Source organism: Pleuronectes platessa, chromosome 3 (genome assembly GCF_947347685.1).
Source record: "Pleuronectes platessa chromosome 3, fPlePla1.1, whole genome shotgun sequence".
Classification (NCBI taxonomy): Eukaryota; Metazoa; Chordata; class Actinopteri; order Pleuronectiformes; family Pleuronectidae; genus Pleuronectes; species Pleuronectes platessa.
Window position 1 is genome coordinate 1315633 of NC_070628.1, and position 13536 is coordinate 1329168.

The 13536-nt window shown below is 49.0% G+C and overlaps 1 protein-coding gene across 1 annotated transcript; it reads left to right on the plus strand.

Moving 5' to 3' along the window:
* The first annotated feature begins 246 nt into the window (after positions 1-246).
* On the plus strand, positions 247-13532 carry LOC128429941 (serine/threonine-protein kinase MARK1). Its single transcript, XM_053415840.1, has 18 exons — positions 247-489; positions 2341-2538; positions 4990-5043; positions 5441-5489; positions 5793-5858; positions 5941-6011; positions 6812-6868; positions 7040-7174; positions 7289-7390; positions 7794-7913; positions 8224-8323; positions 8674-8786; positions 8918-9059; positions 9166-9299; positions 9538-9623; positions 9700-9849; positions 9929-10195; positions 10699-13532. The coding sequence occupies exons 1-18, from the start codon at positions 439-441 to the stop codon at positions 11039-11041; spliced, it is 2238 nt and encodes a 745-aa protein (XP_053271815.1). The 5' UTR covers positions 247-438; the 3' UTR covers positions 11042-13532.
* The last annotated feature ends 4 nt before the right edge of the window (positions 13533-13536 follow it).

A 13536-nucleotide genomic window follows, 5' to 3' on the forward strand; every position in this document is an offset into this window, starting at 1 on the left:
AAATATACACCACACACACACACACACACACACACACACGCACACAGACACACTATGATGTGGGTCAGCTGAGGACTGGGGTAGTTTAGCTCTGACGTCATATTTAAATGTTTTATATATGACCAGCAGATAAAACATCTGGAAGCAGCAGATGTTTGTTTCTTTAAATCCTCCTCCTCCTCCTCCTCCGCCTCCTCCTCTTCCTCCTCCGTCACCGGGCCTGATCCGGTTCCTGTAGCCGCCGCCCCGGTCCTCTCCCTCCCTCTCGCCCTCTCTCCCTCTCTCCCTCTCCACCTCCACCTCCAGCCGGCGGACGCTCCTCCTGCTGAGCCCCGCTGCGGAGGCCTGGTTCCCGGGGAGATGCTGAAGCAGCAGCCGCTGGAAGAGATGCTGGTCCCGGCCTGAGGAGCGGAGGAGCAGCGGAGGAGCAGCAGGAAGATGTCCGGCAGGAAGCCTCTGACCCCGGTGAGCGAGTCCGACCAGGCACCGGTGAGTTTGCTCCAGCCTGATTATTGACTATCGATCATTATTATAACGTATTTATTGACGCAGTTTAATGATGTTTTATTATTGAAGGGTTTAAACATGTTTAAATACCCCTGATTCAAATGAATTATACTTTACTCTATTATTTTAAATATTTAATTAATTATGAAATATTAATAATTGTTATGTATTCCTTTAAATGGCGGGGCAGTTTAATTAATTTTTACTATTGCTGAGAATTTAATTAGTTTTAATTTTACAATAAAAACAGTTTTATTATATTATCAATAAACATTTTATTTTGTAGGAATGGAGTGTAAGTGTTTTATAGAGTGAATGGAGCTGTGTTTGTTTCATTATTTAAATATTTTGTTTGATTTATTATTAATGTGTTTATCAAGTCTATAGTTTATTTAATATTTGATTATTATTGAAGTTTAATATAATATATGACTGATGCCACTGGGAGGAGCTGGTCAGATCCACAGCGTTCAGCAGACCAGTAGCAGAGTGGTTCCTCCTTCATCGACCCGATTGTCCTCGTATCCAAACCGACATTATCAATATCACATCATGATTATTTATTTAAGGAGCCACATGTTAATATTGACATCATCTCACCATGTTGAAGAAGGAGGAGAACTTCCTGGATCTGCTCCTAAACACTTTCTAATGAGTTCCTCCTCCATGACACCTCACGGACTCGGGTTCAGTGGATTCTGTGAATTCCTGCTGACAGACTTTATTTGATATCACACAAACCGGCCTGTTGAGAATCTTCATATTCAGATTTAATAAGAGTTGCAGCTCCGTCACGTTTTGATCTTTTCTCCTTCAGCAGCGACAGTCGCCTCCTGCCGTCTCCTTACTATTGATTTTCCCAGAATGCACTGCAGGTTGGACACCAGCAGCTCACTGAGGTTTATTCAACAATCAGCTTCATGGTGACCACTTTCTAATGTTCAGGGTTATGGAGGATCAAAGTGTGTGTCCTCGGGTCAAAGTGTGTGTCCTCGGGTCAAAGTGTGTGTCCTCGGGTCAAAGTGTGTGTCCTCGGGTCAAAGTTTGTTTCCTTGGGTCAAAGTGTGTGTCCTCGGGTCAAAGTGTGTGTCCTCAGGTCAATGTGTGTGTCCTCAGGTCAAAGTGTGTGTCCTCGGGTCAAAGTGTGTGTCCTCCGGTCAAAGTGTGTGTCGTCGGTCAAAGTGTGTGTCGTTGGTGAAAGTGTGTGTCGTTGGTCAAAGTGTCTGCATCGGTGAAAGTGTGTGTCCTCGGTGAAAGTGTGTGTCCTCGGTGAAAGTGTGTGTCCTCGGTCAAAGTGTTTGTCCTCGGTGAAAGTGTGTGTCCTTGGGTCAAAGTGTGTGTTGTCAGTCAAAGTGTGTATCGCTGGTCAATGTGTGTGTCCTCGGTCAAAGTGTTTGTCCTCGGTGAAAGTGTGTGTCCTTGGGTCAAAGTGTGTGTTGTCAGTCAAAGTGTGTGTCGCTGGTGACTGGCTGCAGTACAGGTCACAAACCCCACCTCCTCCATGTTAGCAGAACAAGAGTGTTTATGGGCGGGGCCACAATATCAAGGCTTTTTGTCTTTGACTTCATGTGAATTCACCAGTTCAATGTGCGTTGGTCATGTGACCTGATCCCCGCGGGCACCGAAGTGGAGCTGGTTCCTTCTCTCCGGTTCTCCTTCCTGCTGAAGCTGGTTCACAGCAGCTCTTCTCTCACTGAGCCGTCCAGATCCTGGTTCACATGTTGATCAGCTTCATGTGATTCAGAACCTGCTCAGAGCTCTGGACCTGGCTGAGCTTCACTGGTCCTGTTTCTTAGTAGAATCTCAGTGTGTGAATGTTCATGTCTCCTTCAGGTGAAGGTCTCAGACGGACTCCCCGGGCCCCCGGCTCCGCTGCCCAGGTCCTCGAGCCGTCACGGCCTGCCGCCGGCTCGCAGCTCCGGCGTGTCGGAGGAGCAGCCGCACGTCGGGAACTACCGCCTGCTGAAGACCATCGGCAAAGGCAACTTCGCCAAAGTCAAACTGGCCCGACACTCGCTGACGGGCCGAGAGGTGAGAGAACAACACGTGGCTCAGACCTCAGGTCTCCTTCCACTGAAGACCCACCACTACCCATCTACTGAAATGACTTGAACTTTCTACTTGGGCCCAGAAACCAGTTTTATTTGTGTTTTCAGTTTTATTCATTTGTAACCAAAACATTCTAAACTGAATTAAAACATAAAACAGATTCACTTCCCTTCCACTCCTGGAGAAGCTGGTTTCCATGAGGGCCGGTCCTTCAGAGTGTGAAGGACACACGTGAGGTTCTGAAACATCTGACCCACAAACCTGAGGAGCTTCAGATTCAGAGGAGCAACACCAGTTTAAACAATAGAGTGAAGAGGATTTATATAGAAGACAGAAAGAACTTCATGACTTCCACACATTGAAGATGTAGGAAAACTGATCATATTCATTTAAATCAGGTTTATTCTGCATATTAGTTTTTATATTTAAATAAAGTTCAAACTAAAACGTCTCAAACATTTAGTTTCCAGGAAATCAGCAGTATTTACTGTGCCCTTCAAAATAAAGTGTCAAGTAATCCTGACTCAGCATCTCTGAACGCCTCCTCCTCACCTCCTCACCTCCTCAAGTCCTCACCTCCTCAGGTCCTCACCTCCTCACCTCCTAACTTTTCACCTCCTCACGTCCTCACGTCCTCACGTCCTCACCTCCTAACTTCTCACCTCCTCATGTCCTCACCTCCTGACGTCCTCACCTCCTCAGGTCCTCACCTCCTCACCTCCTAACTTTTCACCTCCTCACCTCCTCATGTCCTCACCTCCTGACGTCCTCACCTCCTCAGGTCCTCACCTCCTCACCTCCTAACTTTTCACCTCCTCACGTCCTCACCTCCTCACCTCCTCACGTCCTCATGTCCTCACCTCCTCACGTCCTGACATCGTCATGTCCTCACCTCCTCATGTCCTCACTTCCTCATGTCCTCACCTCCTCACGTCCTCACCTCCTCACCTCCTAACGTCCTCAGGTCCTCACCTCCTCACCTCCTCACGTCTCTCCTCCTCACATCCTCACTTCCTCAGGTCCTCACCTCCTCACCTCCTCACTTCTCTCCTCCTCACGTCCTCATGTCCTCAAGTCCTCACGTCCTCATGTCCTCAACTCATCACCTCCTCATGTCCTCACCTCCCCACATCCTTATGTCTTCACCTTCTCAGGTCCTCATATCCTCACTTCTCTCCTCCTCACTTTCTGACGACCTCATGTTCTCACCTCCTCATGTCCTCACATCCTCATGTCCTCACCTCCTCATGTCCTCACCTCCTCATGTCCTCACCTCCTCACCTCCTCACGTCCTCACCTCCTCACCTCCTCACGTCCTGACATCGTCATGTCCTCACCTCCTCATGTCCTCACCTCCTCACCTCCTCACGTCCTCACCTCCTCACGTCCTCATGTCCTCACCTCCTCACGTCCTGACATCGTCATGTCCTCACCTCCTCATGTCCTCACCTCCTCATGTCCTCACCTCCTCACCTCCTCACGTCCTCACCTCCTCACGTCCTCATGTCCTCACCTCCTCACGTCCTGACATCGTCATGTCCTCACCTCCTCATGTCCTCACCTCCTCACCTCCTCACCTCCTCACGTCCTCACCTCCTCACGTCCTCATGTCCTCACCTCCTCACGTCCTGACATCGTCATGTCCTCACCTCCTCATGTCCTCACTTCCTCATGTCCTCACCTCCTCACGTCCTCACCTCCTCACCTCCTCATGTCCTCATGTCCTGACATCTTCATGTCCTCACCTCCTCATGTCCTCACCTCCTCTGCTCCTCACCTTGTCCAGTGTCAACAGGGTTGTATCAGGTTGACGCTGCTGTGACATCATGAGGTGGAGGCGGCGGCTAAAGGGTTAATTATTGATGCTGCACACGTCAGCTGTGTGTGTGTGTGTGTGTGAGAGAGAGAGAGAGAGAGAGAGAGAGAGAGAGAGAGAGAGAGAGAGAGAGAGAGAGAGAGAGAGAGAGAGAGAGAGAGAGAGAGAGAGAGAGAGAGTGTGTTATTTTAAGATCCACTCTGTGAGAGGGGAAGTAGGAGCCGACCAATCAGCAGCTGTGTTTCTCTCTGGAGACGTCAGCTGGTCGAGACGAGGACATTTCATGAAGCAAGATGTTTCATTTTAATGAGATAAAAAACACAAACAAACAAATGATGTAAACAGGATTAAAACAAACAATCTTTACATCTAACAATAAAGAAACAACCATCACTGTCTGACATCATTAATCTGGATATCATCAGTTTACTGCTGCCTCAGAGTCACAGTGATCCTGAGAGCTGCTCCAATCAGGAGCCAGGCTGGGGGCGGCAACAAGGTCAGGCCACTCCTCCAGCCGCTGGAGCCAATCGTGTACAGAGGATTGAACACAAACACAGGAGAAGGGGCGGAGCCTATAATCAAGACTGATCAGTTAAACATTTCTGTTTGTGAAGGTGGCGATCAAGATCATCGACAAGACGCAGATGAACCCGACCAGCCTGCAGAAGGTGAGACCTGTCCCACCTGTCTCACATGTCTCACCTGTCTCACACCTCACCTGTCTCACACCTCACCTGTCTCACATCTCACATGTCTCACCTGTCTCACCACTCTCACATGTATCACCTGTCTCACCTGTCTCACCTCTGACCTGTCTCACACCTCACCTGTCTCACACCTCACCTGTCTCACATCTCACATGTCTCACCTGTCTCACACCTCACCTGTCTCACATGTCTCACACCTCACCTGTCTCGCACCTCACCTCTCTCACCTCTGACCTGTCTCACACATCACCTGTCTCACCTGTCTCCCATCTGACCTGTCTCACACCTCACATGTCTCACCTCACTTCAAATTAAAATGTCATGAAAAGTTCAGTTTCACTGATTCACATGTTTCCAGCTGTTCAGGGAAGTTAGTGTGATGAAGATCCTCAACCACCCAAACATCGGTGAGTCTCATCCTCTTCCTCTTCCTCATCTTCCTCTTGTCCTCCTCTTCCTCTTCCTCCTCCTGTTCCTCCTCTACCTCTTCCTCCTACTGTTCCTCCTCGTCTTTTCCCTTCTCCTCTTCCTCCTCCTGTTCCTCCTCTTCTCCTCTTCCTCTTCCTCATCTACCTCTTGTCCTCCTCTTCCTCTTCCTCCTCCTGTTCCTCCTCATCTTCTCCTCTTCCTCCTCCTGTTCCTCCTCCTCTCCCTCCACCTGATCGAGGCTCAGTATGTGGCAGCAGTGTTGAGTTCCCTTTGTTTTACAGTGAAGCTGTTCGAGGTCATTGAGACGGAGAAGACTCTGTACCTGGTGATGGAGTTCGCCAGCGGAGGTAAGTCCAGCTCCCCTGTGTGACCTCCTCATCAGCTGACATGTGATCAGTTAACGTCACGTGACACCTGTCTGTGTTTCAGGGGAAGTCTTTGACTACCTGGTGGCTCATGGACGAATGAAGGAGAAGGAGGCCAGAGCAAAGTTTCGCCAGGTGAGATATTTCAGACTCAACGTTGTCCCCGTCATACGAACCAATCAGAGCCACGTGTTGTCCCTGCAGGACATCAGCCCGAGCATCACCTGACCTGGAGAGAATCCTTCAAGTGATTAGATGTCAGAGGTCAAAGGTCACAATGACCTCATGTTAGTGTGAATGCAACACGTCAGGAGGGACTGAAACTGAAACTGGTGTTCGACCACAGGACGTTATGTTAGTCATGATGTCTGCAGGATGTTGTGGTTCATCCTCCGGGACCAGACCCCCCCCCCCCCCCCCCACACACACACACATCACCGTCAGCCCGCAGGACAAATCATCTCCGAGGAGCCGCTAATGAAACGAATCAGTTTCATTATCCATTAGAGCGGCAGAGCTGTAAAAACTGAGTTGCTGCTGTGGTTATAGAGCACAGGCGGTCGACGTATGCTAACAGCTCAGCTAACATGCTAACAGCTCGGCTAACAGAGCAGCTAACATGCTAACAGCTCAGCTAACATGCTAACAGCTCGGCTAACAGAGCAGCTAACATGCTAACAGCTCAGCTAACATGCTAACAGCTCGGCAGGTTCAGACAGCTGAGCGTCCAGTGAAGAGAGACATGATCCCAGAAGGCCACCGTACAGGAGTTACTCACACTGCCACCCTCAGGACAAAGTGTAAATTACACCTGTGAGTCAGTGAGATCAAAGCAGAACTCCTGTCTGTAATCTTGTTTCTTCTTCCTCTCCTCCTCTTCCTCCTCTTCCTCCTCCTCCTCCTCCTCCTCCTTCCTGTATCACTGTATCTGTCAGATTGTGTCAGCAGTGGAGTACTGTCACCAGAAGAGGATCGTACATCGAGACCTCAAGGTGCACACACACACACTCACTCACTCACTCACTCACTCACACACACACACACACACACACACACTCAAACACACACACACTCAAACACACACTCACACACTCACACACACACACACTCAAACACACACACACTCACACACACACACGGTGGTGATGCGTTCTGTGTTGCAGGCGGAGAACCTCCTGCTCGACGCAGACATGAACATTAAAATCGCAGACTTTGGATTCAGTAACGAGTTCACGATCGGCAGCAAGTTGGACACGTTCTGCGGCTCGCCGCCCTACGCCGCTCCCGAACTCTTCCAGGTGAGTCCTGCCCACAACATATAATTACACCCAAAGACTTGACCTTGAGGACAGCTTGTGTGCGTGAGTGGTGACGGCTGTGGGCTGCTGGTGATGGAGCTCTGTGACCTGCAGGGGAAGAAGTACGACGGGCCGGAGGTGGACGTCTGGAGTCTGGGAGTGATCCTCTACACGCTGGTCAGCGGCTCGCTGCCCTTCGACGGACAGAACCTCAAGGTCTGTGTGGACAAACAACACAACTTCTGTACTCCAGTAGAAATACACAAACTTAGTTAGAAACGACTCAAATACAAATATAAAAGTTCAGGCTCTAAAACATCCTCAAAGTATAAAAGTGAAAAGTTCACTTCTGAAAGTCGTTTCCACCGACTGAAACCAAACTGAGACTCACGTCACATCGATAAAGTTTAAAGGATAAACAACAAGGAATCATCTTTTCTGTGATTTTGTCCTTTTCGGTTTAAATCTGTCTTTATTCCGATACAAAAAAAAGAATCTCAAATGCTTGAAGACCAAAGTATCGAGAATATCGCAGTAATGTGTGTGTGTGTGTGTCTGTGTGTCTATGTGTTTGTGTGCTTGTGTGTGTGTGTGTGTGTCTGTGTGTGTGTGTGTGCAGGAGCTGCGGGAGCGTGTCCTCAGAGGAAAGTACCGGATTCCCTTCTACATGTCGACTGACTGTGAAAACCTGCTGAAGAAGCTGCTGGTTCTAAACCCCGGAAAAAGAGGCAGTCTTCAGGTAACGGACGGGAATCGAACAAGCGACCTGCCACCTTAAACCCCGCCTTCAACCTTCAGAACTCAACTGTCACCCTAAGCTGATCTGAGACTGATCAGTTTGTGCAGCTTTGGTAAAATAAGAGGGTTTATTAAGGTTCTCCTCACAGCTGCTTCCTGAGAAACGTCAGTCAGAGTTAGTGGAGTTGTTCTTCGTCCTGATTCCTGTTTCTACAACATGACGAACACAGAACACACAGAAAACATTAAAAAGACAAATTAATCAGATGATTGCAACCAAACCCTAACCCTCCTGTGATTTATCTCTAAAGCAAATCATGAAGGATCGGTGGATGAACGTCGGCTACGACAATGACGACCTGAAGCAGTTCACCGAGGCCGAGCAAGACTTCAACGACCTCCAACGCATCGGTCAGACACACACATGATCCAACTTCTATCTCAGAGGGGACACTCATAACCCTGACCCTAACCCAGACCTAACTCTAACCCTAAAACCAAGACCATTAAAGGGGGGGCAGAAAGTGAGAACCAGGCAAAATGTCCTCACTCTGTAGTTTGTAGGCTCAAACTGGTCCTCACAAAGACATCTGTACAAGAGCACACACACACTCACACACACACACACACACACACACACACACACACACACATGTGGCTAATGTTAAACATGAGCATTTAGCTCAAAGTTGTTGTCATAGCTGTAGCCTGTGAGCGTTGTGCCCGATGCTGATTGGACTGTGACTCTTCTGACCAATCAGAGCTGATGGGGACGATGGGTTTCCCTCAGGAGGAAGTGAGGAAGGCGCTGGACGGTCCCAAGTACAACGAGGTGACAGCAACGTACCTGCTGCTGGGGAGGAAGCCTGTCGAGGTGAGTTAGCATAGCAGCTGTCCTACATTCAGTGGAGCCTAGCTTAGCAGGAGGACCGGACTGTTAGCCTAGCTCCTTGAGAGGAGAACTGTCCCCGTCCCACAATCCTCTGTTGTGACCCTCTCCACCAGTTTGAAGGCACTGAGTCTTCGTCCCGTGGTGGCCTGGTCCAAAGGTCACGACCCTGCAGCGACGTCAACGGCTCGAGTCAGTCCCCCGCCCACTCTCGCAATGCAACAGCCAATCAGAAGCAGCGACGCTTTAGTGACCACGGTGAGTTTAGATCTGTTTCTGCCGTTTGCTGAAACTCGTCCTGAGACACGTCTGAGTGTTTACACATGTGACCAGTCTTTTGTTGTCTCTGTGTTTTGTGTCTCAGTGGCGCCCTCTATCCCCCCACCTGTCTCCTGCACCAAGCATTCCCACGCCAACAGCGTGGAAAGTGACCGGAAGGACGGGCCCCCCTCCCCCATGGGAGCTCCAGACCGCCGGAAGTCTGCCACCGGGTCGGGGGTGAGTGCTGCAGATCCGCATGTTGACCAGAAACCAGGTTTGAACCAGGATCAGAGGATCTAACGATACTGAAATAAAGATCAGGTCAGAAAATATCAAAGCTACGTTTAGATATCGAGATCAAAGTTATAGGAAGCCATGGGACTGTTGACCTGCTCAGACCTGATCGGTCCAACCAGAATCACACTCTGTATATTCACATGATCTGTTGATAGAGAGGAGTGTCTTTGTGTTTCAGAGCATTACTCGGAGGAACACGTATGTTAATGAGCGACCGAGCATCGAACGCCACTCCACTGTGATTCCCAACGGGAAGGACAGCAGGTGAGGGGAACTCTCTCACTTGTCCCTGATCGCTTGCTGATTTTCCACATCTATAAATCGTCAGTGTGTGTTTCAGTCTCCCTGAGGTTCCTGCAGCGTCCCCCTCCCCGTCCCCAGGGGCCACCGTGTCCTCCATGCGTCCCCGTCATGTGAAGTCCATGTCTGTGTCGGGACACCCCATGAGGTCCAGCCTGCCGCCCATCGACGACAACGCAGAGTATCAGAGGTTCTTCACGTCTCCTCTCAGCAGCAAACCTTCCACTTGTTGTTTCTTTAATAACGACATCCTCTCCTCTCCCCCGCAGCTCGCCCCACCAGCCGCCCTCCTCCCCCTCCGCCTTCAGCGTCACCAGCAGCAGTAGCACTACGCCGGACCGCAGCAGCTTCCCCCGCGGCTCCACCAGCCGCTCCACCTTCCATGGTGCTCAGCTTCGAGACCGCCGACCCGCCACCTACAACGGGCCGCCGGTCTCGCCCAGCCTCTCGCAGCACGCTGCAGCGTCGCTAGCTACGTCCCGCCGCGGCACATCGGGCTCCCTCATCGGAAAGATCACCTCCAAGTTCGTTCGCAGGTCAGTAACAGCAGGGGGCGATGTTGAGTAGCTGCGGGCCTGTGGGGAAGGGGCGAGTTCAGTCTTGTGGAGCCACAGTTGTGCACCAGCAGCAGAAAGGCCTTTCCAGTCACTGATGGGTTCTGTGCACCAGTATCGTGTGCGTGGGCGTGGTCGTTACCTACTCAGATTTGAATATTAACACCATAGTTAATCAGGAGGCATGAACAGGAAGTAACTGGTCAGCCTGGACAGGAAGTGACGCCCAAAGCTGTTTGATTGATAGCTTAGCTCTTCAAGGAATCGCGAAAGTGATAAGAATAAAAAATAATAAAAAAAGTGACAAAGATACATTTAGGAAAATAAACATGAAAACATTGTCAAGTATTCATAAAATACAGTAATAAAAAAATATATAAATTCATACCTAAATCAAACAGCTGATCTCTATACTTGGTTCCTCGACTCTGTGACACAGACTGTGAGTTGGTCTCCATCAACGATCTCTCTCTCTCCTTCTCCAGGAGTTCCTCGGGCGAGCCTCGAGAGGAGGTACGGGAGTCCAAGCCTCGTTCCCTGAGGTTCACCTGGAGCATGAAGACCACGTCCTCCATGGAGCCGGGGGACGTGATGAAGGAGATCCGCCGGGTTCTGGACGCCAACAACTGTGACTACGAGCAGCGTGAGCGCTACCTTCTGTTCTGCGTGCACGGAGACGCCCGGCTGGACAGTCTGGTCCAATGGGAGATGGAGGTGTGCAAACTGCCCCGCCTCTCGCTCAATGGCGTGCGGTTCAAAAGGATCTCCGGCATGTCCATCGCCTTCAAGAACATCGCCTCCAAAGTGGCCAATGAGCTCAGGCTGTGAGCGAGGAGAACACGCCCACTCCTCCTGACGTCACGTGTTCGACTCCATCCCGGACCCGCTGGAGTCTGACTCAGAGAAAACACTTATTTTACTCAACACAGTTAATATTTAACGTTATCACTAAATGTTAATGCCAGTGAAACCAAATGTTCCAACAAGCAGACGCTCGGCAGGTTGATGAACTTGAACTGAACCTACAGTGGAAACGGCAGTTAAAGGGATTAAAGAAACCAGATGAGTCATGAACCAGGAAAATGATCAATGTCCGTCCACAGCAACACACCTGAAGACATAGGTCACATGACCGCTCACCTGCACTGGTCATGTGGTGTAAACAGGAAGTAGATTGTCTCTGCAGTCGGTTGCTTATTAACAGAAACTCAGTGATGGTGAAACATCAGAGCAGGGACGAGGAGGTGGAAGTGTCACTGACAGGAAGTGTGACTGACAGGAAGTGTGACTGACAGGAAGTGTGACTCACAGGAAGTGTGACTGACAGGAAGTGTGACTGACAGGAAGTGTGACTGACAGGAAGTGTTACTCACAGGAAGTGTAACTGACAGGAAGTGTAACTGACAGGAAGTGTTACTGACAGGAAGTGTGACTGACAGGAAGTGTGACTGAAAGGAAGTGTGACTGACAGGAAGTGTGACTCACAGGAAGTGTGACTGACAGGAAGTATGACTGACAGGAAGTGTCACTGACAGGAAATGTCACTGACAGGAAGTGTGACTGACAGGAACTGTGACTCACAGGAAGTGTGACTGACAGGAACTGTGACTGAAAGGAAGTGCTACTGAAAGGAAGTGTTACTGACAGGAAGTGCCACTGACAGGAAGTGTGACTGACAGGAAGCGTTTGCAATAAAACTTAAACGCATCAGTGTGGACGACGCTTTAACATCTGTTTTGAGAATGAGTCATAAATTGCATGTTAAAGATCCACGACAGAAAGAAGAGAGCGATGAGCATGAAATCTGGAGTCTCATAATATCGCAGTGCATGTCCAGCTCGTATTTTTGCCTGATAACAGTTAGAGTGGAATCTGGTTCCTGAAGTCAGGGCAAACTTTACCGGTGCAACTCTCCTGGCGTGTGAAACACACACATTCACCAGCTCATGGTTTTGTGATGGCAGGAAACGTTCTGTGTGTTGCCTCCATTGACCCAGAGAGCCAGGGTTCCACCAGCAGGTGACCAAAGATGTGAGAAGAACTAGAATGTCCCTCGGTAGAGAGCATGAATCCACCAGAGCCAATCAGTCCTCTTAAACTCAGTCAAGCCTTAAAGCTCAGCCAACCACTCTAAGTCAGACGTGGGAACGTTGGACGTTAGAACGTTAGAACACAGGAACACTCCCTATAGAGAGAACTGCAGCTCCTGGTGAGTTTTGAGGTCAGCACTGAGCTGTAGCACATAAACAAACCAATGTGATCGATCGGCGTATATGGTTCTAGCTAGCTACCGTTAAAGTTTATCCGGTCAGAACGTCTTTGTTGTGAATGATTGTGAAAACCTTCGAGCCATTCACTTCATGCGTAGCACCAGGAGCGAGCTAACAGATGTTCGCTCATATTCCCGCAAATATATGGAAGAAAGAATTTGAAGAGTGTGAATGAGGTTTCTCTCCTGCTAATGTTAGCGTAGGATAGGGTTTTGTCCTACTTGATGGTTAAGTGACTTGTTATTGATTCTGTCTGACCTGGACGTGTCTGGTGAACATGTCCACCGTGCACAGGGACCTGTCGTCTGTCCACACGTCCACCATCGTCCTCAGCTCTGAGGCTGTGCGTCTGAAGCAGAGTGATGAGCCATGAAATGTGATGAACAATCAGTTTGTGACTTTAAACATCATCGCTGTTGGTTGTGTAACAGAGGAAATGTGTTGTCCTGTTAAAACCTTTAATGATGCAGAGCCTCCTGGTGGTTCAACGTGAGATGACAACAGTTTTGTATTATTGCTGTATAAAATGTGACCTGTCCAGGTGGAACCTCTGCTGATTAGTCTGTGTACAGTTTTGATTTAGTCTTCACTGTCTGAATTTGTCATTTGTTTCCACCACTGAAAACATGAATATGAACATTTTTTGAGCCACGAGATGAATTCATTTTTTATATCTAGGTGTTTGTGTTTATATTGCTGTTAAACGTAGCTCAAACCAGAATGCACTTCACGTCCAACTTAGTAAGTTCTGTTTACATAAACTCACATGTCCTCCGTTCAGAAGTATCCGTCTGTTTTTCTTCTATGAACAAATCTCACACATCATGTGACTTCAGCTCCAAGCTCATTGGTTCCTTCTGAAGGTTTGAAAACACCTCACACACACACACACCTCACACACACACACACATCTTATACACACACACACTCGACAGCTTCTCCTGAAACAACTGACTTTTATTTCAAACTGCAGGATGAAACATTTTTTGGAGCAGAAATGATAAATCAATGTTCAGATGATGATGTAAATAAAGTTTGAATCAAAGACACATT

Coding starts and splice junctions, on each gene's coding strand:
- LOC128429941 (XM_053415840.1), top strand. CDS start 439: ATGTCCGGCAGGAAGCCTCTGACCCCGGTGAGCGAGTCCGACCAGGCA. Junction 2,539..4,989: donor ACTCGCTGACGGGCCGAGAG/GTGAGAGAACAA, acceptor CTGTTTGTGAAG/GTGGCGATCAAGATCATCGA. Junction 9,624..9,699: donor CCCAACGGGAAGGACAGCAG/GTGAGGGGAACT, acceptor TGTGTGTTTCAG/TCTCCCTGAGGTTCCTGCAG.